At 42.4% G+C, this 27,894-nt stretch overlaps 1 protein-coding gene across 2 annotated transcripts in view; it reads left to right on the top strand.

Annotated features, from left to right (window-relative positions):
• grik4 (glutamate receptor, ionotropic, kainate 4) overlaps positions 1 to 27,894 on the top strand; it is a 274,511-nt gene that overhangs the window by 232,228 nt on the left and 14,389 nt on the right. For both annotated transcript variants that reach the window (XM_069690256.1, XM_069690263.1), the window contains 3 exons: positions 11,381 to 11,488; positions 20,192 to 20,395; positions 23,778 to 23,891. In XM_069690256.1, coding sequence (XP_069546357.1) covers positions 11,381 to 11,488; positions 20,192 to 20,395; positions 23,778 to 23,891 — 426 coding nt within the window. The remainder of the gene's footprint in view (positions 1 to 11,380; positions 11,489 to 20,191; positions 20,396 to 23,777; positions 23,892 to 27,894) is intronic.

The following is a 27,894-nucleotide window of genomic DNA, read 5'->3' as shown; positions in this document are numbered from 1 at the left end:
TCGAGCTCATATCAGTTCATAGTATGTGCTGTGTGTGTTTGGCGTGTGTCTGTTTGACTTCATCTGCATGCATGACTTTTATGTTTTTACACGCATGTCAGAGTTTATGTGTGTTGATGGAGTTGCTATCATCCCCAGCTGCCCACTTCTTGGCTCTAGAAAAATACAGCTCCACTGCCATTTATGCTGGTTTTGCAGAGGCACAAGTCCTTTCCAAAATAAACCCACTGCAGCCCACCAGCCAACTGCACCACAGCACACTGACAGCGCGGTCCAGCCTCTCTGCAGCCCCCCCTGGCCTCTGTGGACTGGCCCTCATTTTCTGCATGGAGCTCATTGACAGCAGCACGGCGGTTAATTGGAGGCGGCTGTAAAATGAGTAATTATTGGAGTCTGGATTAGGCAAGCTGTTGCGTGTTACAGTGCGAGGCGCTGTTGTGTGAGAGTGCAGAAGAGGGTGCGATATCAAAGCTGCATAAGCAATTCTGTGTTTATGTATATTATTAATGTTTGTACATATACGACATGCACATATGTGCATGTCTGCGCACTGCAGGTGGGTGGTGAGATGCAAAGCCCCTTGGCCAATTCCTGGAGAGAAGAGAGGCGCTAATTAAGTTTCATAATGGAAGCACTTAATCATTCCGTTGGTATAGAAACCACCTGAGAGAGAGAGAGAGAGAGAGAGAGAAAGAGAAACAACAGTGAAAGAGAGAATTACTCTAAGTTCCAGTTGGAGGGGCTGTAAGAGGCTACGAAGCAGGAAGTAGGTTATGAGTTGGTTATAATAGGACACGTTGGCCAGAAGCGGAAAGGCCAAAGGCCCATTGAAGCATGACTTAAAGCAAATTGTTCGCATTATCAAGTCCAGAGGTGCCTTGTGAAATTCAATGCACAAAAATAGATTTGGTTCTGATGTTAAGCTCGCTAGCTTGATGCTTATCAGACTTTGAATTGAGTGCAGCTGCAAAAGAAGAGTAGAGTATCAAGAGTAGATTGCATTTGCTGCAGCATTAAGAGTGAAATGTGTAAATAGAAATAAATGATTGGGTTTCTAGCTCAGGTAGAGAAATCTCTAGGCATGTTTGAAACCACAATTAAATTCATTGGGATTATTTTTGCCTCGTTTCCCACATGCTCCATGCACTATTCAAACCAGCTGTCCATCTGATGTAAATACACTGACTTTGGTTGCCGTTGACTCTCTTTTTTATCTTGGTTATTGATTTTCTTTTTTTTGTTGCTCCTCGCACATATTTTAGTTGAAGTCCATTTCTATGCATTTGTATGTCCCCATCGTGAATCTTTGTGAGGAGATCATCAATAAACTGTTAAATCATCCAGACTTGCCCGAGTGCATCCTTTCCAATTTCCTGAATTATCATTCGAACATTTACAGCCAGATTGCTTTTTTAATAAACTTTAGTCCCGAGGTGTCCTTGTCTCAAGGTCTTCAGAGGTGGAGCCAGGAAACGGAGCTGATGTAGTAAGAGGAGGCCTGTTTTTTTATCCTTTTTTTTTTTTTTTATCCTCATCTGCTTCCCTTTATCTGAGGGAATACTGAGTGCCTGGAATGTCACACACACGCACAAGCTTTCACTCAGACAAGCACACGTCCTGCATGGGCAGCACTTCAATTTGCATGAAATGATTTGAGCGGTGTTATTTATACAAGACTTCCTCCAGTTAAAGGCTGCTCCTTCAATTTCTTTCTCTTTTCTATTGGATTTATTTATTTCCTGTCAGCGCTGCTTCTGCGTTTATTACGCCAATCGGCTTCTTTTTTTTTCCTTCCCCTCCCCTTTTCTTTGCTCCCAAACCATCTCTGAGAACACTATTACTCTAGCTGCCCCCATTGCTGCAGATGCAGATGTACTCAATTCAGTTCCTGTCCACTGCTGCAATGTGAGGGAGGGAAGGAGGGAGGGGAGGGACAGGTACAGCAAGGCAGAGGGGGGAGGAAAGGGAAAATTTGAGAGGTGGAGGTTGGTGCACAGCGGGTTGACAGATTCAAGACTGCCTCCACCCATTTCCTTTACTTGAAGGACATTATCATAGGAGCCTAGCGTGGCTCAGCACACCACGACATGGCTTGGATCTCTTTCTCTGCCTCGGGCTCCAGCAGAGATGAGTACATCTTAACCAGGTGTGACAGACATACTGTACGGCGTCTAAATAAGCAAGAGCTGTTGCTGGAGCTACTGCCAAGAAGGTTAGAGTATTTTAAGAAACAAACAAGCTCTCTGATCTTTTTCAGCTGTGCAATTTAAACATATTTCAATCTTTGACATTATCTGTGCGTCTGTATATATGTAGACGAGATAACCAGAGTGAGAAGTTGGTATCTGTGTTACAGCTGTGTATTTGCAAGTTCTACAGTGAAAGAGGTGACCGTTTTAATCAGAAGTAAAGCAGCTCCCAAGTGGCCTCTTATAAAGGTTTTTTGGTGTCATGTATACATATTTCTTGACCTGCACATTGAGTTTTGACATGAATCTTTTTTTTTTTTTAATGCACTTTTAACTGGTTTAAAACTTTTTAGGGACAGAACTAGATAGGGTGAAATTGTCCTCAATAATTCCTTAAAAAAAAAAAAAAAAGCCAGTGAAATTTTAAAATCTGTGAGTGAAGTTTCCTTAGATAGTAACAAATATGTCAACAAAGAAAGTATACATTCCTCTTTGCAGACAAAAAGGCTATTTGCCAGCAGGGGGAAAGACATTGTTTTGGCATAAATTCAGTGTTTATTCTCCAGCAGGCAGTGCAGCTGCATTATTTCACTGTTAAACAAAAATGTCACTGAAAAGTTGCAGAGCATCTCTGAGGATCACATTAAAGTGCTATAAAGCCTGTTGGAAAGGTTTTTTTTATATTTGTATTTTGCTTGATACACTATTTTATCTGTTGCAAGACACATCCCAGTAGCAATATTTAAAAGTGCATCAGGGCTGCACATTACAGTGTTGTTTTGCTGTTTGTTCTGTCATTGTCACACTGCCCTAGAATGTGTGTGTTTGTGTGTTTATGTTTATTTACGGGTGTAGATGGTTTTTCAGGGCCGTTGGATGTGTTGCATTTGGTGCAGCAGACCACTCTAACTTCTGAAGATCATCCATGAAACACGGTTTGTCGTCCACATTGTTTATGTGCCATTGTTTTGTCGTGAAGACTTAAAGTACTCTTGCAGGGATCATCTCCCTGGAACCTCAAATAACGCGTGACTTTCGGTATCATCTTTCTGTCTCCTTCTCAAACAACCTCTTTCTTTGTTTCATTATTTATGATCAATCCTCCTTCGGATAGCTCCTTCTTTTATGTTGCTTTAATCTCTGCGGCCGCTCCCCGTTCAGTGTAAGCTGTTGTTTTTGTTGTTGTTATTTTTGACACAGTACCATGTAAGTCTTTACTATGAAAAGTATCCTGATGCTGCTATATAAACTTTAGTTACAGCTAAGAGATACATGTCTTCTCGCTAACGTCAGTAATGTTCAGTCGCAAAGCTGTGGATCTGTTTATGAGCAGCTTTGTCTCCTCTACTTTATTGAAAACAAAACTGTCTTGGTTATGAGTTAAATGTCCTGAGAGCAGCATACAGTCCTGGAGGTCAGAGAAGCTATGAATAAATAAAAGAAAAAGCCTATCTGCTAGCAAAAGACTCAAGTCACTTTTATTAGATTTCTTCTCATTTCAGTTTCATTTAATTTTCTCGATTGAGGATGAATACTAATCACAATTCATAAACGTAATGGAATGTATCGCTTTTGAAGTGTAATTAGAATGTGTGGCCTCACACGAGCGGGATATATTCTGATTTGAACATCATGTGCACGCAGACCTGATATTACATGACTTATTTCCTTCTCTCACACGCACACAAGCAAACAGCTATTTTCAGCAGGGATGTAACGGTCATGAAGACTGTGTCAGATTCATGATGCAGCTGTTGATTTAAACGTTTGGGACTCGGGGAAAGCTGGACCGCATTGTTTACAAGTCGTGCTAGCCGTGTCTTGACATATTCTCCCTCAAGACTTTTTGGGTTTCACTTTTTTCTCCGACGAAATTCATTTGAAACCTTGGAGGGATTCTTCAGCTGGTCAAAGACCAGGTTTAATGCAGCTTCCTTCCTTTGGGCGCAGACAAAAGGGAAGTCTGAGGCAGTATGATTGTGTCATGCAAATTTTGTGGCACAAAGAATATTGAATTGTAACCAATGAAATAAGAAATCAATGTCATCCTTCTGAATCTTCTCAGAATAATCTTCCCCATGCAACTGCATATTGAAATTCGCGTTGAATTTGTCGAAGCAGAGACTCGCATCACTTGTCTACACACACCGGCATCTTTTGTGTGTCTCTAGTTCTCTCCTTTGTTTGGTCTCTCAGAGACGTACAGCAGTCCCCCTTCCTCTTTTGTTTTTCTCAGTTTGCACTTTGCAGGCTGGAGATGGGGAATAGATCAAAAGCAGAATGGATGAGCTGTTTTGCAAGATCCCCTAGTCTTAACGGATTTCAAGGCTGGGTGAGGCTGTGTATGTGTTGCTTGGCTGGGCGGGGGTGCGTGTGTGTGCGTGTGTGCGTGTGTGTGTGTGTGTGTGTGTGTGTGTGTGTGTGCGCGCGTGTGTGCGCGCGTGTGCGTGTGCGTGTGTGTGTGTGTGTGTGCGTGTGTGCATGTGCGTGTGTGTGCGTGTGTGTGTGTGTCTGAGTCTGAGTGTGCGTGCTCATGTTTGAGTGTGTGTATGTGTGTAATATGCATGTACATGCAAATGTACGTGTGTGTGCCTGAGTGCCTCGGTGCCTGTGTGTCTGCAAGTCTGCATCCGTGTCTTAGTTTTTTATCAGTCTGCACAGTGCATCCTTGAATTCCTACCGAGGCTCTCAGTATACTGTAATGTAGTTGCAGAATAACCAATGATGCGTTTTAACCTTATAGGTATGGTTTCATTTGTTCTCTCTGGGCACACTCCGTTCTCCCGACAGTCTTGTTAAATTCTTCAGAAGATTCCCATTTGATAGCACATTCTGTGTGCGCTCATTGCTTTTTCTTTTTTTTTTATCATTTCATAACTTAACCAAGGTCAATAAAACATTTACATTTGCTCTCCTGCGCACAATGCGCAATATACGCTTGCCTGAAACGTATGCAGGGGATGAATCCGAACAAAAAAAAAAAAAACAAATGCATCGACAAATTACAGCCACGCGAAAGACATTAAAGCAAAATATCAGCAAATAAGCCGAAGCAGAGAGTAGCTCTTCTTGCTGCCACCACTCACAACCTACCTGCCCCAACTCAAACAGCCTAGCCGGTGATTATACATGTTTATCACATCTGTTTGAACGCAGCCTGACACAATTCTGCATTGTGTTCTTACTTTGATGCTTTAGAGATGTGCTCGGAGCTGGTCTTATCACTTGTACAAATCATTTTTTTTTAGCTCCTTTAAATGCTGTCACACTCCCATCAGACAGTCACGTCCCCCCCCCCCCCCCCCAGTGTTTTAGAGATCCATATCTGTCATCCTCATCCTACACTCAAGAGCAGCCCAACACTGGAATTGCTTGTGGGTAATGAGAAATCTGGGATTGGAACACAGTCCTTAAGGTCTCGCTCCGTCCCCAGTGTTTGGGTACATCTCCACTAACATGACTGTTTGAGGTGGAAGACATTTGGACAGTCTATAGTGTCTGGTTGCACAGGCTGAGCAGGGACTGTGGCTGCCGGGGCATCCATTGTTTGTTGTTTTCTCTTTAGGGGGATGTGGCACTCTGCGAGCCGAAAGACCTTCTCCGGGAGCCTAGTAATGTGTCTCATTACGGCTATTGAATTAGCAATGCCATTATTTATCATAACGCCAAATAATGAATGCGCTCACTAGCAGCCAAATGAATTACCAAATCTGAAATAACATGACACATTTACGTGTTTAGAAGTAAGAAACAGCATAACAGACTGTTATGAAACAGCACATTTGAAAAATGTAGGCACATCGACTTTTTCGTCGCTTTTGTCCTTCTTGACCAGAAATAAATATTAACTAAGAAGTAGCACCGTCTGCAGCTCCCTTTCATCACTCAGGCAAAGTCACGACTGTGTGTGCTTACCCCAATCCTGCCTTTACTGTACGGCGCTGCCAACCACCTACACCACCACCTGTATCTGGGTAGCCCCTGAAGTTTGCCTACGGCGCCACCCTGATTAGTCTCATACCCGTTGATGATGAGTCATACCACAGAGAGCTTCTGTTATAAGACAGCGCCTTTTTTTTTTTTTTTCCCCACTCACTGTTCCACAGAGAGAACATGCATAACAGTTACACGCAAACACAACAATGCCCGCGCTTCATGTGAACGTTGTGAGGCAGTCAGTGCGCTCTAAATATAACTGCCCTCTGTTCAGTTTTAACGAGACGCTCGCTGCTGATTCAACTGGTGTTAATGTCCGCTGACAGGTAGAAACTGCATCTACTTAAGCATATTTTCTTCCAGCTGAGATAGCGTAATGCGGCTAAGAGAGCAATAAAAGTCCATCCTTAGAAGCCCCTGAGGATTTTTTTTTTTTTTTTTTTTTTTTTTGCTTCGGCAGTACAGACAGCCACAAACAGGGATGCACATGTGCGAGCAGACAGCCACGCGTTTCTGCCTCGTCTCCAACTCATTTGCACTGCTGTGACACCTGAATGCTTTAGCCTCGGTGTAAGTGGGCTGTATGACATTATGCTTGATAATGGTAGCTATTTCGCCTCTCATATATGATGGATGTGTCTGTCCCAGCACAGTCCTGCTACACCCTATTGGATACGGCATTTTTCTGACAAGAAAATCAGCCAATCCTGACGCTTCAGTGAGCAGCCACTCTAATATTTTCCTCATGCTGTAATTTCAGGTTGCAGAATGAACCCTGGGTAATCCCTCACAGAACACCTCGTTCCACTTGTTGTCACTCTCTCCCTCTGTCCCCCTCTCTCTCAACCTCTCTCAACCTCTCTCTCTCCCTCTGTCCCCCTCTCTCTCAACCTCTCTCAACCTCTCTCTCCCTCTCTCTCTCCCTCTGTCCCCCTCTCTCTCAACCTCTCTCAACCTCTCTCTCCCTCTCTCTCCCGCTCTCTTCCCCCTCTTCCTCTCTCCCGCTCTCTCTCCCCTTTTGTCTCCCTCTCTCTCTCCCCCCTCTCTCTATGTCTCTCTCTCTCTTATTTGTCTTGTTCTCTCGCTCTTTATTTTGCACCCATATAAACTCTCTCTCTCTGTCTCTCTCTCTGTCTCTCTCTCTCTCTCTCTCTCTCTCTCTTTTTTGTCTTGTTCTCTCGCTCTTTATTTTGCACCCATATAAACTCTCTCTCTCTCTCTCTCTCTCTCTCCCTCCCTCTCTCTCCCCCCTCTCTCTCTCTCTCTTTTTGGTCTTGCTCTCTCGCTCTTTATTTTGCACCCACATAAACTCTCTCTCTGTCTCTCTCTCTCTCCCCCCTCTCCCTCTCTCTCTCTCTCTCTCTTTTTGTCTTGCTCTCTCGCTCTTTATTTTGCACCCACATAGACTCTCTCTCTCTCTCTCTCTGTCTCTGCCTCTTCAGTCTCTCAGTCTCTGTCGCTTTCTCTTGTTCTCTCCACCTTATGTTCTGGCTCCCTAGCTAGCTGCTCCTCATACTTTCTCATTGATTTTCTTTCCATTTGCCAGGCTCACCGCACCTACTCAGTAAATGATTGACATTCCCCTACATGTTTCTATTTCTTTCTCAGTCTTTTCCTTTTGTTCTTCTCCTATTCCCATCTCTCTTGTTATACCCTGTTCTTCGGGCTGCCTTCCTGTTTCTCGGGAAAGCAAATCGTGCAAAGCGCTCGTCAACAGTCTGAACTTAGTCAGAATTTATTTCCTAGATTCTCTGGATGCACTGCACACAGGATTTATTTATTGTATCTGCAGTGTAAATATCAAATTAATGATACTGCAAATGTAAAACATCAAGATACAGCTTTTTGTATTGCTGTACACAAACACAGTCTGGTGTGTGGCAATAACCAGCTTCCTCTCTCGATGATAAAAGCTTGAGTCTAATAGCTTCCCGGGTTGTGCTGCGTTTTTAATGAAGTATTATGCAATGGTTAAATGTTATTGTCTCACCAGGATTAATTCAATGGTTAGATTTCCCTTCACTTTAGCGTTTGCTCAACATACAGAATTAATACAAAATGAGCTTCTGGTGAAACGACATACACGACTGCTGACGGTTTTTCTTGGCGCTCAGATTAATGGCACACTGTGTTGCTTACTGATTAATGTTTCATCAATTTAATTAGCGTCTCTCCAAGTTTTAGACACTTTGCTGTCATCTTTTCATCCTGTTTGTGCTATATAATGAGTATTCTCCCATTTCAGTTGCCCAAATCATTAATAGGAAGTGTAATTTATTGCATCGTGTCTCATAAAGAATAATTACAACATAAAAGGTTTTCAGTCTGTTTGATAAATGTCTCCGTGTGTTTGCTCCCAGGCGTGCATTCCTGCTTACTTCAGCTAATGTATACATTTTCCTTACTCTCTGTCAAAGTGAGTCACAGACTTCTGTTTGAGCTCTACTTCCAGCTCAAACAGAGTTGACGGGAGGGCCACCGAAGGACCAGTTCCTCACCCGCCAGCATATGGTTGTACTCCCTTCCTGCTCACAGTTCCCTCATCTCCCTCTCTCTCCACCCACTCTTCCTGGGCTGAAGTCATGGTGCCGCATCAGTCCATTACCCTCTCCGTCACCCCCATGTTTAGACCTTTTGTGACACCTGCTGAGCTTAGCCAGGCCAAGCCAGAGACTCCCACCTCCACAGGCTCCGACAGCTGATTGTGTACACTGATTGCTGAACAGCATATTTCACCGGTCCCTCTCACTGGTCTTGCTGCAGTATGGTTCACTATTTCTCCGTCTGTGTTTCTTGACGCCATCAGCAGCAAAGTGTGGACTGTGTTGGGAGGGAGGTTTTAGTAGCTGTAGTCTATTTGTGTGAGCAAGGTGCTGTTTCTCCCAACAAGAACACCGGAGGAAATGGAAGGCAAGATCTTTTTGATCATTTATTCTCAAAGGAAATCTTTGATTCCGGGAGCCCTCTCTTCTCGTTTTCTTTTTTTTTAGATCTCACATCAAAATTCATCATCAGTGTTGGGAGAGTGGTTAAATGGCTTCCAAATGTAGCACTGATCAACATGAATGGCCTGAAGTCTCTTGAGAATTTTGGCAATTTAGCCTTGGAACAAACTATTTCCACGCTTGAAAGCTTTGTTTATTGTATTTTTTGTTTTGTTTGTTTTAATCAGACTTCACTCAATGATCCTTTAAGCAGTTCATCTTCGCCGGTCAGACTCTGACCAGCAAGAATATTTTCGGGTCGTCTAGCATGTAATCAGAAAGCTCATTCCAATGACATGGACTGAATCTTACCAACAATGTGTCAAGTCTAAATTAAATGCTGTATTTTCTAATTTCCTCCTCCTATATAGTTTTCATAATTAAGAAAAGTTGATTATTATGATAAGGGATATTATTTCTGTAGAGCCTTGGAGATGGAGGTGGCAATGTTTACACAATGAGGTGTATTACAGAATTGGAATGTTAATAACTGAAACCAGAATGTTTTGAATAATCATTTTATTTCACATCCTGTGAAGCTCATAGAGACGTGACTGGAGTCATTATGTTTTTGGTTTGTCTGACCGGCCGTCGGTTCGTACGCACATCGCGTTCTCGTAAACGGGATATCTCCGGAACGGCATCAAGGAAAGTCTTCAAATTCGGCACAAACGTTCACTTCATTTTAATGGCCGAAATTCAATGTCATTGTGACTTCACGCCCATCCTATTCTTGTGAAGGCAGTATATCAGGAACGCTTGGAGGATGTACTTTGCACGTTTGTATGTACAAACACTTGGTCTCAAGCATACAGCAGAATAGGAACAACAAAGCTAAACAAAGTAAAATCAATTTTATTTGTACATGCCTAAAAATACCATGAATACCTTTGAAGTCCTCACACCACATACTGTGTTCTATGACTCTATAGACAGACATGGATGTAAACTCCAACTTGACTGGGTGGTGGAGGCGTGCAGAGGCGATGCAGTAATTCTAACTCTAACTAGTTTCCATCACAGTAAGACACAGTGTAATCTTAGCAGGAACACAGTGGGTGGGACGACCTCGTAATAAACCCCATATATATTAAATCTAAACAGGAGATAAGCTGCATCAATGAAAGTTCCACAAACTAATAAAAAAGACAGATTTTGCACCTTCTCGTGATCGTAATTAGTCTTGAGGTTATCTTCTGCGCCAACACATACATCAACTGCTCTGCTTATTTTTGACACTAAAATTGCATGTCTCTGTGTCAGCCATGATTGAAATGATAACTTGTGAAAATGCCACAATAAGAAAAGAAAATTGCTGATAATTATTCCCTTGTTGTGTCACCACCTATTACGTATTGCAATTTAGATAGTGAGAAATAAAATAATAAAATGAAAGTAAACAATCATACAACACTCCACAGCACAGGAAGAGAGTATGTTGGCAGATGTCGAAAAGTCAAAGCTCTGATGTCATGTCAAGAAAAACTGTTCGTTGTACTCGACCACTTTGCATTTTTCACTTTATCCTCCACTTCTACAGATTTTAATAAGCTCCAGGTTTCTAACCATTAGAGAAGTTATGTAAATCCTTTAAGGTCGCATTCCAATCACCAAAGTTTCTCCCTGTCAATGCCAGTGTGGTAAAATAGAGGTGAATTGGATGAATGTGTGCAAGAAAGAAGCACGATGTGAAGCTGACTTACAAAATATTCATGTTTACAGAGACTGTTATCGTTGAGTTTGGAGTTTGATAAACTTGAATCGAGCAAATAAATGAACGGAGATGACAGAGACCGAGTGAAAAGGGATACGAGGAAAGACACCATGTGAGGTGGAGGTGTGAAGTTCCACTCAAGCTGTAATGAGAATGTGGCTCTGCGCCACTGGATTTGCCGGTAATTGGTTTAATGAATGCATTCTGTTGCCTCTGATTGAACACATGCCCCGTGTATTCTCCTCAAGGAGCCACACACGTTATTTTTGTTTCCTTCTGCAGCACCCTAACTTTTGCTGTCACCTTGTCTCAGACGGTGGTGATCTGTCCACTGCTTCTTCTCTGTCCTAATCTGCCTTTTGTGAAGGTCATACCGATTCTCCTCTGGAGGAAAAGGAGGAAATTAAGCACCGATTGTTTCTATTGGCCTTTTCCAGCTGATGGACTTAGTGACTGATCTCTGTGTGTGTGTGTGTGTGTGTGTGTGTGTGTGTGTGTGCGTGCGTGCGTGCGTGTGTGTGCGTGTGTGTGCGCGCATGCATGCATTCACTTTGCAGATTGGCCTGTGGCACTCTGAGGATGGACTGTCCATGGAGAAAAAGCTTCCATCGATCAATGTGACAGACACCCTCTTCAACACTACCCTCACCATCACGACAATACTGGTAAGACCTGGACGCACACACACATCAGTAGTCCATGCTATTTTTTAGCTAAACTCCTTGGCTAATTTACATGTGGCTGACATTCTGGAGCTGACAGACAATTACCATATCAAAAACCCATTTGGCATTTTCAGATCCAAACTCGGTCCTCTCGGGATCAGAGGAACTGATGCTGCGCAATTGTTTTGCCCTGAGAACTTCAGATGAGGCTACATCACAGCGTATCAGCAGGAGCTAATAATTCACCACGTCAGCCATCCTCAGCCTTTGTTGTAAATATAGATCCTGTGAGTGCTAGTTCTCACTACCAGTTATAAGTGAGCCGTTTTTAATCAGTTTTCCTAATCATCTGCCATGTTCAATGGTCAGTAATCTATGAATCCCTAAACACTTTTTAAAAAATGCACACTTTATTCATACGGTTGTGTTTTTTTGGCAGCAGGACTTAAGTAGATTACGTTTCTGAATCATCTAGTAATCATAACAAAGACAAAAGAGGAAACAATACTTTCATTCAGAATTGCTGCTCTCGCTTTGATTGCCATTATTTAGAAAATAGCCAAACAAATTTCAAAATGACTCATCATAGACATTCACCACAACACACAGATTTTATTGGTGGACAAATCAGAAAACACTAAATATGCAAGGAACAGCATAACATGTAATGATAAGGCATACAGAGATTCAGTATGATTGAAGAAAACAAATGTGCAGTGTCGTGGCATACTTTAGTATTTTCAGGCAAAAGCAAGATGGGGAGGTCAAAGTCCACTGGCCAAGAGTTGAAAGAAGATGGGCAGCGGCAAGGTCCAAAACTGTCTGGAACATTTGGAAAAAAAAAACTACAGCAGGCAAGAGATGGTGGAAAATATGCATAAGTACTGAGGGGTAATGAATGCATGGAGAACAGGTGAGAAGGTAGGCGTAAGGATCGGATGACTGGGATGGTGAGAAAAGGAAGGAAATGGTCGGAAGCGGAAAGCCACAAGAGTTCGTACAAAGGAAAACCATCAGACGTAGATGAAATAAACTCGAGAATGAGCAGCAGCATTGACTCACGACATTTCCTCCAACCATATCTTAAAGCAAAAATGTTTGCTCATTCAAATAGAGATAATTCAAAAGTGCAGCAAATTGCCTGCCATCAGAGCTTCCTCCTGGCTGCATCCCACTACCTCCACGATTTCTCTCCAAAAGTTCCGTCCCTCCTGCACGTTTTTGTAGTTTCGATACAATGAACTGTAAATACTATACAGGCATATTGATGAATACTTCAAGTCTCTTCATAAAGGCATCTACGTTGCACTTTGTTGTTTACACCCAAAAAAACAGGAGCAGTTGTGTAAAGCATAATTATGTCAAAGAGAAAGTTTGAGGAGAAGCTCAACTATTTCACATTTTGTCACCTGCAGACAGCTATTCGCCTACAGAAAGCTACAAACGTCGACATATGCAGCCTCTTAGATATCTGTGGGAGGGTGCTTCAGATGCTTTTCAACAATGTGACAAGCACTTTGTTTGAAGCACACTGATGCCTGTAATCTGCAAATGCCTATAGATATATCAACCTGAACTCCTGGTTATTATTTATGAGCATATCAACATGATAAGTGGTGAGTCATAAGCTTTTCACATGCATAAATAATGTTGAAGGTTTTGCTGTCTACAAAGAACGGATGGTAAACTTGAATGAAAAGCTGCAGGCAAACCTACCTAGTCCACTTTTAATGATCTCAAACATCCAAAATGTCTTCAAGGAAAGCAAATCCCTTTTTGGGGATATTCATGTCATATGCACAACCAGAGTCATGAAATGTTTATTTAACTGGACAGAAATTCAGCTGAAGTCCAGCCACGTAAACGCAGATAAAACTAATGCATAAATGACGCTCAAATGCTGCTGCATATTGTTAATAAACTCTTGATTAAATTCCTAACAGTGATAAATTACCCATCAATAATTACCTACCTCTTTTAATTACCAGAGCAGATGTTTGAGGAGTTTCCAGAACCTTTGAGAATACTGTAATGCCCTTGATAAGCTCGCCATTTGCTATTTTACAGTAGCGTTGATGTCTGTTGTCTGTTGACGTACTGCTGTAAAACATCAGAAGCGCAAAATGGATTTTTGTTGAATCTGCATGAAACGATTCAGATTTTCCATCAGCAATATGTTTCAGGCTTTCCTTCATCGCTCAGCACAAACACACTCAAACATGTCCCTCGCCCAGCTCCTCCCCCTCGCCAATGAATCAGATGATAAACCACAAAATAGCTCATAAGAAGAGGCAATTGGCCCAACGTGTCATTCCGAGTAGCTGGCTTATCGGCTGCTCGCCGAGGGAATGAGGTAAGGACGTGTTGCCATATTTTGCCAATGAGCAACTCACTGGTCTCATTGAGACTGATTGGGACTCAGATGGAACGGTTCATTTCACACAGGAGGGGAAGGGCGCGGGCCGAGAAATTGAGACATGTCAGTGTCTATGTGTCTGTGTTTGGGCTAACTTGGTGTACAAATGAGACAATGTTTTCACAACAGAAAGAGGGTGTGAAAGAAAGAATTGGCCGCGCACAGAGCTTTGATTTCACTTTGGATATATAGAGTCCCCGGACCAAACTTCAGGAGCCACCAAGGAGCAATTTTCAGTGCCTATCACAGCTCATTCATCATGGTGTGATTGCTATGTCGCTGTTATCTAGCTTGTGGGCGGCAGACGAGGCGCAGCTGAAAGCCTCCATAAGAATTCTTTACCTGTAGCACTGGCCTGGGAGAATGTGTGTGTGTGTGTGTGTGTGTGTGTGTGTGTGTGTGTGTGTGTGTGTGTGTGTGTGTGTGTGTGTGTGTGTGTGTGTGTGTGTGTGTGTGTGTGTGTGTGTGTGTGTGTGTGTGTGTGTGTGTGTGTGTGTGTGTGTGTGTGTGTGTGTGTGTGTGTGTGTGTGTGTGTGTGTGTGTGTGTGTGTGTGTGTGTGTGGTCAGTGTTTGTATTGGTGTTTGTGTGCACTCTCGACACGTCCACCTGGCCTTTACAGAGCAGTTTCATTACACCTACACATGGCTGTTGCCTTCCTACTTCAATTTCACAAACAGCTGCAGAGAAAAAAACAGTCATAGAATTGATTATCACTTTACTGCTGGGCCACGAGCAATGTGTTTGTAATCATTGATTGAGTTTGCTACGGCCACTGTTTAGGTCTTTACACCCTCAGTAGCCACATTAAAGGGATAGAAAAAGATCATGCTTTGCTACTTCGAGATAAAAATGCTCTTGTTCTTTGAATTGGGTTTTGCTGTTGTCCTGGAATACAGTAGCTTGTTAACCAGTTTCTGTATTTTCATTTCTCTCCTTTCCGAGGAGATATTCATTGTGATTTAGTAACTGCTGGATTTTCAGAGCTGCAAGTTATCAAGTGTATTTTTCTTTTTGTTTTTTTTCTCAAATTGAGGTATAGATATCCTTGAGTTATCTCACCCAATTATTAGCTTCAATTATTCTACATTCTCACTATGGGTCATTTGTGTCCTCCCTGCAAAAGCTGACCACCATTAACCACCACCACACATCCCACATACAGTAGATACAGTTTAAAGAGCCACTCTCCCTCCCTTCTCGCGGCACACATACACACTGCCCTAGTCACACAGGTGAACAATTCCCAAGTCAGCATTAATAATGTGACAAATAATTTCAACATTTGGCTTTTTTTTTTATTTTATTCAGCTACAACAGAATAGATGTCAGGTACTGTGGTAAGACAAAACTCCACTGATACAGTACATGTAGTGCAAATTTCAAACCCCCAATTACCCTCATCCTCAAGTCCATAAATACTAACACAACGTCTGGCGCACATCTTTTCTCTCTGGGTCATTTAATACTTGCGGCCATTATGCCACGAGCAAATCTTTTAATAGTTGTGGGTGTTAATACATCTTTTGTATAATTAGACTAAATGTTACTACTGCTCAGTTCTCACTGAATTACAAACTCCATGTTGTTCGTCATTTCAAATTAAATGCAGCCGAGCTTTACCTGCAGAGATATCTGTCTTTGATGCCAGCTCGCTGCCCACGTTAGGAAATCAGAGCTTCTCAGTGTTTACATCCCAACTCGGCCCATGTTTGTTGTTAATGCCTGAAACGTGCTCCGAGTGCCTCCCGCAAGAATCATTTTCTGCCTTTTCCAACCACAGCACCTCTCGGCCATTCTCTCAGTTTTTCTTCACACTACCCTTGTGTCACTGAGTGCTTTCATATCCACTCACATACGTACTGGTAAGAATTCAAAAGTGCACAGTGCCAACTGATGAAAGCAGACACAGAGGCAGATTCTCTGGCACACGGGCTCAGAGGCACTGAGGCATGTGCACATGAATTTGCACACACACACACACACACACACACACACGCACGCACGCACACACACACACACACACACACACACACACACACACACACACACACACACACAAGATTTGTCCCCATTTTTCAATGTTTGTGTGTTCTGTTCTCTCTGTTTTCAATTTATTTTTATTTTTATTTTCTGTAATCTGTAAAAACAAAAAAAGAAATTCTATGTTGAAACAACTTTATCAAAAATTAACATGACCTGGCCCTTTCTCTAATGACCTCGTGCTTTTGTGATCATTTTCAGAGATTCTGTGGCTCATCTTCAAACAGGAGTACAGAGCCCTGTGAGAGAATTATATCTCAGCTGGCAGTTCGCTGCACTCTGGAGAGCAGGTTTTTAAGGATAAGAAAACAGTTGAGGAAAGCGAGAAATGTTGTGTGAAGACATCTTGAACACCCTGAGGGTTTAAAAGGGGAAACTCCATTGTGGTGTGTGATGTTGAATGTGAACAACACCCACCAGTGCACCTGGCACTCTGCGTCTCTATGTGTGTGCATATACAAAAGTGTGCCTTCTACCACCAAAGTTATCAGTCCGCTGCCAGACTCCTCATAGCTGGGGAATACGAGGCTTCTTTAAAAGTTTGCATTTCTTTATGGCTTCAAACTCATAGCTTTATTGCTGTTTTGCTGCGGTGTGCAAAAGAAGGTAGATGGAATTTCCTTGTGATTTTGCCTTCATGGAAGACAGCACTTTCAGAGCCCTGTATAGACCTCTCATACCTTTTTATATAGTTATTTTTATACGATTTTGTTCTCAACTTGACAATGACTTCTAGTGCAAGTGTTGTGGGAAGTTTTAGAATGTGCATGAACTTTTAAGAGCAGTTGTGTTTCCGTTTCTGCAGCCCAGCACAGATCGGGTCACAGACGGTTGTGACCAGAGATTTATATAGAGCTGCTGCAGCTCAGAGAAAGACTGACAAATTGAAACTAAGGAAAATAATTACAAAGAAAGAAAAAGGAAAATAAAAACTTGCTAACAGTCAGACAGCTTTTTGTTATTGATTGCTGCTAAAAAAAAATTTACTGGTGTGATTTTGGTGTGAGGTCTAATTTTATTACTTTTTAGTTCACCAGGTCAACACAGAGGGATCGAAAGATAAAAGATACCAAGGCAATATTTTCTAGCCTTACTCCAAGAGATTGAGCTTCCTAATGACGGAGGCCATATATTATAAATATAAAATGTTTCACCATCCTTCACACACATAAATCAACAAGGAGCTGGAAAGTGAATTAGTTTTTGCTTCATTAAGTGTTGTTGTAGGACACAGACAAGCGTTCATACTTAAAATTCACTGGTACTCTGCTTTTTGATTGTAAAGAGCTATGAAATGAAAACCTCTCAATCAGCCTGGCTGTTGAAAAGCTTTAGCAGGTTATTTTGTGCCACATTCACACAAAAACATGAGCAAGCATAGACATCGTGTTCGGCCAACATGGTGACATTCGCCTGTTTAAATGAACAGTGGTGGTTTATACAGTCACTGCCTAAAAGTGACTCACCCTGAGCCAAGATACAAAGGACAAAGTTGATATTTTTTATCATTCTCATCAAAATAAACAGTAAAAACACAGAAACAAAAAATGTTTTAGTCCATCCATTTTCTGCATTTCTCAGCATGTCTGGGGCCCCCAATCCTAAAGTCCAGTATTTCCCACTTAAGATATGTTTAAATAATAATGATGATAATAATAATAATAATAATAATAATAATAATAATAATAATAGAAATCTGAGTAAAAACAATAGGGTTCCACCACAGTTGGTGCTTGAACCTCTAAAAAGGGCCTCCGGCTCCCCGACGTGCAGCACGCGAGGGTCCGTATATTCCCGCTTGCAGTTTACATTTTTTTCTCGATCTCGTTCCTTATTCTTCTGAAAAAAAAATTTTTTGGGCGGCTTTAACATCTTCAAAAACTCATGAAAGTTGGTACCTGACGCATGTGCAAGGATTCGTGAGGTTTGGGGCATCGTTTGACCTTAAACATCAACTTCCTGTGTCACGACGAAACATCAAACTTAGCCACATCTTTCTGGCTATACTATATACAATAATTAGTTTTGGTTCATTTTTTTGGACGACATGTATGATTTTATTTGAATATTTCAGACGACATACTATAGTGTAACTTTTTGGAGTATGACCTTTTTCTGAAATGACATGCATGCCTCAAGTGGGGATTGAACCCAGTTACTTCTCACTGAGGCCACTGCTCTAACCACTGCACCACTGTCATACATGTCATCCGAAATATGAAAAAAATAAGTCATCCTATGTATTAATGGGATTTTGGGGGCTGAAGTTTGTGGTAGTTCAGACAGAAATCCAAGAAGATTTAGACACACCCTTTTTTTTTGTTATTGATTTTTACTTTACCGTGTGACTTACCCTTAGAGGGACTCGCCCTCCGTGAACCATGTGGCTTACCCTTAGTAGAAGTCACCTTATATATGTCTGTTTAAGATCAGAAATGTTTTTAATTTATATAAACAGCAATGTTGTGGCGTCACATCCGAAAAAGTGAGGAGTACATTGTATAGTCATTTTAGATAGTTCAAAAAACCTATATCAAGCTTTGGCTACAGACGATACTTGTTGGTAGGATTCATTTACTCTTTTCATGGGATTTGTAGAGAGAATGAAACTCAAGAATATCAACAATTTGATCCTTTTACACACACAGCAGCCCACATACACATCACTGTATATTGTAGTACAGTCTTTGTCAACTTCCTTCTCTTTTTGCTTCCATAATACACTGCAGGCTGTTGTCACTAAACAGCATGTCTGTTTAATCAAACTACGAGCCTGGTTAGATAAACTGAATCTATGTGCAGATTCTCAGAGCAGAGAGACGCAGACGGAGGGAGTTCATCAGTAGTCATTTTATTCTCATTCTTATCACAGCGATGCAGGAGGGTGTGGGTTCTACCGTCCGTTGATGCAGCGAGAAAGAGCCAAAGCTGTTCAATCCACGGCGCCCCCACCCTGCAGGTGGAACCAAACAGTTGCTATAGCAACAACAGGGCAAGTCACTGAAACAGTTGTGCCACCTGATGTGCACCAACTTCCCAAATGTTCCCAATTTCATAGCAGCTATTTTTGTGGCTTTCACTGTGAGGCAAATCCATCAGTAGTCAAACAGCTACCACACAAATATGTATTTCCAGCTGTGGCAGTGACAAAACAATTTCACCTCAACTTCAACTTTCGAAATACAGCACCACATCATTACTGCTTCAGCTTTAGCTTCTGAATGCTGTCGCAGCTGGCCTTGAACAGCTTACACTCCCGGCTCTATGGTGACTTAAACACACTCCGCTGTAGGCATTTATTAGCACAACTGGTCGACAATCTTTTGAACAGGCTTGTGGTAAACAAACATTAGTGCTCATGAACTCAATAAAACATCTATCCTCAACCATAAAGAAAGCAGAATTTTATGTTTCTTTGTATCTGTTTTAAAAAGTTTTTGTTTTAGAGTCAGCATTAGAAAATGTTTGGACTTTTTAATCATTGACGCCAAGTTGTCAATGTAAGTTAGTTCAACTGAATTCACACGCTGAGTGCAGGGGTAGTGCAACGGCAAAGTATATAACGCTGTCTTTTTTGTGATGTAGTGAGCCAGAGCGCACCAGTTTGACAGTTGCATTATTTGAAAAATAGCACAATAACATTGGCTCCAAAATACATCACTGCAGGGCTCTTTAAATCTCCCAACATCAACTAAATGACAAAACAAGACATAAATAAACAGACAGCCGAACACAGAGTTGGTTCTCTAAAAGACAGGTTGTAAATAGGTGTGTGCTCTGGTGTGTATGATCAGAGGAAAAGTGTTATTGTTTTTTATCCGCTTTTTGATGGATGCAAAAAGATTAACACACGCCCATCCTGCTCTTGGTTTTGATGCCTGGCTCTGCTTCAAATCCACAAATTTCACTTTTCATTGACAGCAGTAAACCTGATGAGAACCTTGACCTCCAAAGGACATATGGGACGCTTCCACCATTCTCCTCACAGTTAAATCTTTAGTTTGGTTCTGTAAAGCCATCGCATTAAACGTTAAAAGGGCACTCAGGTGATGTAGTGATACACTTACATAAACTCTCAAGAAATAGCAGCAGAATGGTTGAAATTGAAGCAACAGCCACAGGAAACATTTTACATTTTCATGCGCTACATCTACTGGATCTTGTTTATGCTTTCTGGTGCAATGTCACACCACAGTTTGTTGGCAGTTGGAGATGTAATGCAATACAAACTATGTGTGTTTTTCAGGAGAATCCGTACGTGATGCTGCGATCGAACCACCAAGAACTTGAGGGAAACGACCGCTACGAAGGCTTCTGTGTGGACATGCTGAAGGAGCTGGCAGATATTCTCAAGTTTAAGTATCGCATCCGGCTGGTGGGGGATGGACTGTACGGGGTTCCTGGAGCTAATGGAACGTGGACCGGCATGGTCGGGGAACTCATCTCAAGGGTATGTAAATATATACACATGGGCAGACTGTAGTGTAGCCTACAAACAAGGCCTACAACAATAGATGTGTTAGCTCTGATGGACATATAAGCACACACACACACACACACCCCCCCCCTGTTGACCTAAAGGAAGCTTATTCAGCTGGTTTGGGTTGAGCTCAGCTATAAATGTTACAAAACATGAGTAGCTCTTGGACACTTTTATTTTGTCGAAGTAGATCTCAGAGGAAACAATGTTGGAGACCCTTGTCTTAGAGGCTCTCGTATAGACAAACATACAGCACAAGTGTATTGTTCAGCTTTCATATAGTCCACAGCGACCAGATTTTCTTCATGTCATGCACTCTTTTTTTTCTTTTTATCCGGCAGTTGGCCTTCGCAGGTTAAGCAGTGCATTTTTCAAAACAGTCACAGCTTCTTGGTGGCTTGTTTCCTGTCAGCTCCTTTCCTTAAGCCGTCTGAGCTGACCTTAACAAACTCTCTTCCCAAATCAGTCTACGTTGTTGTGGTTAAATCTCTGAGTGAGGTCTTACATTCCTCCAGCTACGCTGTATGTAGCTGTTAACAGGCAGATAAGGTTATATAAGGGAGCTGGGAGGAATCAGACAGGGAGGAAAATAAGTGAAACAGGCGTAAAAAAAAAAAAGTGAGGAGCAACGCTGGCGTGAGGAAGAGTAAAGAGGGAATAAAGTAGAGCAGGACTGAGTCGATCCTTAGAGGTGATCTGTCTTAATTCTGTGGGCTAATGGAGGGCAAAGCCATTAAGTATGTAAAGCTAGAAGTGCCTGCTCTTGTTATTGTCACGACGTGCTACCCTCTTCGTCGTGCCCCTGTAAATTTACACTGGAAAGCTGACCTTCAGGAGGGCCGTGGTTAAAGTCAACATGTGTCTCTGACAGCAGCTTCAGCTGTGGAGTACCAAGGTGGGGCGGGCAGACAAAAAGTCGAGGTATGCTTGAGAGGGATTTGTCATGAGACGGGAGACATCAGGAGGGATGTTACACAGTGGACAGAAAGGCTTGAGCTTGTTTGGTTAAAGGCTTAGAAAGGAGATTGCAGAGTAAAAAAGATTGCAAGAGAAAACAAAGGAACAGCCATGCCTTCAAGTTTAAAGGGTAAGTTGAAAGAAAATGACTTATCCACTTGGTCACAGTGAAGGAGGACAGCCTGAGGATATTCTGGACGACAGATACCTGTGTCCCTGCCAGTCCCATTCAAACTGAACAATATTTCACGGTATGAGGATAATTAGTTTGACGGGTTTCAGACAGCCTGAGCTAATAATGAGTCAGGAGGCATCCAGACCAAAGTCTAAGTACAGTATGTGCTCGTTCCCTAATCCACAGTGCTGCAGTTAGAGGACAGAGCAATACAGCATCTCCAGAGACGGAACTCTGGAATTCAAAATGTTACATTCTAGAGGGTGATGTTTAATTCATCTCTCACATTCCCAGGTTTTGCTTTGGTCCTTTTTACTGGGTTAGCATGATATGATTGAATGAAAGTGGAAACAGGTATGATGCAATATTGAGCAGCCAACATTACACTGCGTCTTTTTTTTTTTTTTTTTTTTTTTTTTTTTTTCGGTATTTCTAGAAGGCATAACAGCAGGCAGAGGAATCCAGTAATCAATATTAATATTCTATCGTCACATAAATATTTCAGTGGCTGTTAGGAGTGTGTGTTCATTTTTCAAAGGAACAGTGACTTTCTTTGTTAAAATTGCCTGGATGTTCGTCCCCAGCGCGTGGCTTCCTTCCGGCGCTCGGAGCAGGCGATCAGACTTTCAAACGACGGAGAGAAAAAAAGAGAGGAGGCTGGGGACAGCTGATGATGGAGGGTCAAAGCCTGCGGGCTGGGGATAGGGCAGCAGCATGCGTTAGGTCTCTGTGTGGAGTATCGGTTAAAGAGGTGGAACTTCTAAGTATAATAGATTAATTAGAGCAGAGACAGACCAAAACTGAGGCTTTTAGATAAAGCATTATGGAAAAACTGATCCCTTTTTTACATCGTAGCAAAATCGTTGTTGCAAAAGTGCTCTTTCGTGTATGTTACTCCTTGACATAGAAACAGCGTGCTTTGGATTTGAGTGGCATCTGCAGTTCTGCCACAGAGCTTCCCTCTTCTCACTCTCATCCTCCCATTCCTCTCCGTCTCCCCAATCCTCTTAGTCGTCCTGCAGCAGACAAAGAGCAATGCATTGCTGCTTTCACTCTTTGCTCCTCAGGGAGATGAAAAATCCCTTGCAGTTGCACTTTGCTGGCCTGTATTATTAGCACAGAGCCATCGAGTATTCAGCTACATTGACCATTTCTCTCTCTGTCTGCGTGTCTGTGTGTTTCTAAGTGTGTTTTACCAGCTCCTGCTTTGTCAAGTGATTTGTCTTGACAGTGCTCCCTTGGCCAGCCACAATGGTTACCCTGAGCTCTCTTGTGCCCTACACACACACACACACACACACACACACACACACACACACACACACACACACACACACACACACACACACACACACACACACACACACACACACACACACACACACACACACACACACACACACACACACACACACACACACACACACACACACACACAGTGCCAATGCTGGATTATCCTCACCACAGGTAGTGCTATTGGTGGACAAAGAAACGGTGGGACACAAATGGACATTATTAGGGAATTAGCAACCAAAAGGTTGTCCACTTCTTATGTCATCTTCATCGTCTCAAATTATTCGTTATGTCATAAACATTGTGTTATTCCTCAGTAGGGTACCAAACTTATAACCTTTTATGACACTAGCCAAATTTCTCCCAAACCATCTGAAAAATGCCTTGTCATTAGGTACCAAAAATCAACACCAAGGCCACTCCACGCGTTTATATTTCATAAGTTTGGCTACGTTTACGCTGGAGTAAATTTCATCAGTGCCAGTGAGCCATATCGCTTAACATACGTAGGCTCCACTTGGGTAGATAAAATCACTCTGTTTCAACTTTGACATATCTTGAAAGCCTTATTTTCAGCCCCTGTCAGAGTTGCGTGGGCTTCTGTTACTGGAAGCTCTTCTGATCTACTGATATCCTGTTAGGTGAGGTGTTGATGTAAATTTTAATCAGTAAATTGAAGCTACAGAAAATAACACTCTCCCTCTCTAAACTGCATTAAAAAAAAAAAAAAAAACTAAAGATTTGCACCATACCTAATTTTCTCTGTTCAAATGGATTTTTAAAAATGTATCTGGCTAAAAGTTTTGTTCAGGCACTGGTATTATTTTTTCTTTTAATAATAACCAGCCCTATTCCTCAGAGCTGCGTATAGTTTGCCTTTTAGCTTGTGATTATATGATGTCATACTACTCACCCTCTGTGTTTCAGAAAGCTGACCTGGCAGTCGCAGGCCTGACCATCACAGCAGAGCGTGAGAAGGTGATTGACTTCTCCAAACCGTACATGACCCTCGGTATCAGCATCATGTACCGTGTCCACCTGGTGAGTTACCTCTCCTCTCTCTAACCCATCGAGCTACCTCTCATACTGCTTGCGGACATACCACAGCAGGCTGTCAGCCATGTCTAATGACTGAAAAAAAACCCTCTCCCTTCTGGTCTCTAGTGCCTGTCTAAATCATTCTTCAACTTCTCCTTAGCACCTTATCACCTCCCTTACCTCTCAGCTACGCCTTTTCTCCTCCATCTCTGTGTTGTCATGGTTCTCCAGCTTTACTTCTCTCCTCCAACTCCCGCTTTTTTCCTTCTGTCTCATCTCTTCTCAACTTTTCTCAACTTTTTAACAGTGTCCAGTTCTTTTCACTTCTCCTGTGTTTGCCCATGTCCTCCTTCTGTTGCTGTGGCCCCCCTTTCTGTGCGCTCCAGATGGCGTGTTTTATGGTGTGAACTTCCTGATGAATGTAGCAGATTCACAGTTGTTTTCTGCTTGCTCTCTGATTGGGTTTGGCCATCTTATTCACACAAGTAATTCCCTTCATGGTCCGCAGAATGCAAACCCAAGCAAGAAACAGTGGAAAAAACAGCAGTGCATGTGGAAACGAGCCAGTGTTTGCGGAGTCAGTGGCCCATTAATCATCAGTCCTCCCCAAAACCCAAGGTGACACAGCGTGGCCCGGTATGGCACCGGCCACAGTCCGCACTGAGGTGCTCTGTCACGTGCACGAGCTAACATTAGTGTATTATCCCAGAGGGGCGTTTACTCACATTCCCGTCCCATCTTGGTCCCGTCTCTACTTCTTGTAAACCTCCCTTTACCTTCCTATTGTTTGTGCACAGTGCCAATAGGTGTAGCGGTAAGGGACTCAATTGAGCGCCAACAGTTTGGGAGCATCAATCGATGCTCGCAGCTGGTGCAGTGTTAAATAGGCTGCTGGGCAGCGTATGACCTCTGCCGTGGGAAGCAGGCAGGCAAGTGGCAGCATGAGGAGATGATATGGAGCTGACATCCCACTGGGCTGGTGCACAGAGTCAGAGAGTTGAATTAGCACCGACTTGACCCAGTTGAAGCCAAATTCTTGGGTAAAAGGTCAATAAGAGAGAAATGGAGAGAGTAGTTATTATTAAGATAAGATGTATGAAGTGTTTGAACAGGTAGAGAGAAAAGAGGAGCGTAAAGATAAGAGGGAAAGTAGACGTGTATTACCTGTCTTTGTCTCTCTCTCCGTCCCTCATTTCCTCATGCTCTTTTTACTTTCCCATTCCCCTTTGGCATTTTCTTAGATCTGATTCAGAGCGGTCCCTCAGCATGCTCAAAACTCGATATTTGAATTTCTGTGACTTCACTTGTTTAGTTCTAATCCACTGACTATTGATTGGAGGCGCAGTGATTTCTACGAGGGGGTCTGCTTCTTATTTCAAACTTTAAATGAAAATTTCAGTCTGATCAATAAGAATGGCAAATGCAATAAAATAAAGGTGCCTGTTGGGTATTAATTATACTCAGACTCAACCATTTAATCTCCATTTCTCCACCTTGTCAGTATGTATGTGTTGCATGTCTCTCTCTCTCTCTCTCTCTCTCTCTCTCCCTCTCCCTCTTTCTCTCTTTCATACACAAGTACACACACATTTTTTTTTCTTTTTGATGTTATTATTGTTGTTATTTCACCTTTTTTTTGTCACATCATTAATTTATGTTTATTAAGTATATGACACTGATTCACATTCGAGTCAACACAGGCTATAATTTTTGCAACAACAACACCAGAATAGTGAAAGACATAATCCTGTTTTGGTAAAAGTGCTCATGTGTTTAAAGGTGTTCCAAACTTTGCAGATATCACTGCTCTTGAGAAAAATTCAGACCAAAGGCAACAAAACTAGACAAATACATTTCCTGTAAAAACACAGAAACAGATCTGAACTGCTGCTCCTATATTCTTCCACGATTAGAATTATCTTAGTCAAGTTTTCTGTTTTGTGTTGAGAACACGAGCAAATCAAACACCTAATTACCCGCCGCATGATTTTGAGTTTGTGTTACATTATGCAAGAAGACAGAGGACCTGATTATGTGGAGGGACTGCTGATGCCTTGTCTACTCTTTCTGTTGTATGATTTCTGGGGCACTGACTCTGCAATAGAAAATACAGGAACAAATCTCAGACAGTTTGCATCATCTCTACAGAAGACAAGAACTTCCTGTCTTTAAGGTTTTAAGCTGTCTTGCCTTGCTTTTTTTGTGGCTGTTTGGGGATTTGTAGCTAGGCACTATTCACAGTCATATAGTACATGGCGTGGTGTATGATATGCATGTGGTTTGAGGCCATAGAAATGAAATAGATTTGCTTTCACGCACAAATCAAAGAGCAGCCAGTGCAATATGTGTCAGTGCTGTGCATCGGCGTTATGAACGGCACCTAAAGCTACTGTCTGTCAACCCCATAAAATCTTTTCCTTCCATCACGTAAATCATCTGCACAACAAAAAAGCCATATGCCGTATCCCAAGATCCCAGCAGTCTGAAGTACTTTATAACTATGCAAATTCCATCATTCAAACATTTCCAAATATTTTAGGGGCTGTGTGACAAAGGATGCGTATGTGTGTGTGTGTGTGTGTGTGTGTGTGTGTGTGTGTGTGTGTGTGTGTGTGTGTGTGTGTGTGTGTGTGTGTGTGTGTGTGTGTGTGTGTGTGTGTGTGTGTGTGTGTGTGTGAGAGTTAGAGAGAGTGGTGCTTAATTAGACATATTAGTTAATTAAAGGATGTGTGGAAGCTGTGTCAGATTCAGCAGCTGCCCTGAGGGTAGAGAATGGCATAATGAGCTTTATTGACTCTCTGGCCGCACACATCTTCAGACAAAATTGCACACACACACACTCGCAGCCCTGTCCATATAAACACACACAGCCACATGTTTCACACGCATACAGTAATAGACAAATAATGCACAGTTGCACCTGTGTACAAATCACCCAGACATAAAACCAGAGAACCTGGTGAGCCCAAGAGACAGCAGGATGTTGTTGTGAATATAACCTCGTGACCCTGCGCCTAATCAACCTCTCTCCACAGATTGCCCCTGCAGCCGTCTCAGCAGCCATAACAGCTGACAGCATCTGCTCTGACGCAATTAGAAATGCGAACACTATCAAAGAGTCCCAAATAACAGACAGAAGGTGGGGAGACACGGGGAGGGACAGGAGGAAAGACAACATAAAAGAGTATGAGCAAGAAATGGGTAGAAAGTGAAGCTGGAGAGAAGAAATGAGAGCAGAGAAGCGAGCAGGAGAGTGTGATAGTTGAAATGACAATGGGAAGTCTCCTTCAGTGAGTCGGTATTCAGGCAGGCTGCCTCAGGGGGCACAGTGTGGTATGAATACCAAGAGGCAGGATGACTAGGTGAAATCCTTGACTGGATAACCTCACCAGCTCCTTCAGCCACCCTCCTGGCATGCAGGCAGCCCCCAGAGAGGGACAGAGGGGGCGAGGGGACGGATTGAACGAGGGACAGCGGGAAGTTGAGAGAGAACAAGGGCAAAGCAAGGTAAAATGAATGAGCTCTTCATCACCGTGATAAGAGGAAGAGGGGACACACGCATACTGTAATAGGCAGCAATTCTTCGCTTTTTTATTTGTCAAGATGTATTCATAAAAACAGGTCATAAAGGATGTTTGGCCCTCTGTGCCACGACGGCATTATTTTACATCGTTTGATTTGCCTCACGCCCTCTTATCATCTTAACATGACGATAAACCTCAATAAAATGATGGCCTGCCTCTAATAAAAATAATTTAAACACGGCAGCAAATGTTTCCATACAAAAAGAGTGGGCAACCTGTCACTATAGTGTACACTTGTATACTCACATTTAGTGCTTACACTCTGAACGTGTCTCATTCATGCACCAAAGCACATACTATTGTCAATACTATTAGTTTGTGTCGTCATTATGTCATAGTTTTCAGATCCTCTGTCTCTTCCGAGTGTGTATCTCCCATTTAACAGTCAATACCAGATTAAGTATGGTTGCTATGTTTTCCCC

Source organism: Brachyistius frenatus, unplaced genomic scaffold (genome assembly GCF_029030835.1).
Source record: "Brachyistius frenatus isolate BFR_SWC_R1_liver_20210118 unplaced genomic scaffold, ASM2903083v1 Contig_1, whole genome shotgun sequence".
NCBI classification, from domain to species: domain Eukaryota; kingdom Metazoa; phylum Chordata; class Actinopteri; family Embiotocidae; genus Brachyistius; species Brachyistius frenatus.
This window is presented reverse-complemented; position numbering and strand designations above follow the sequence as displayed.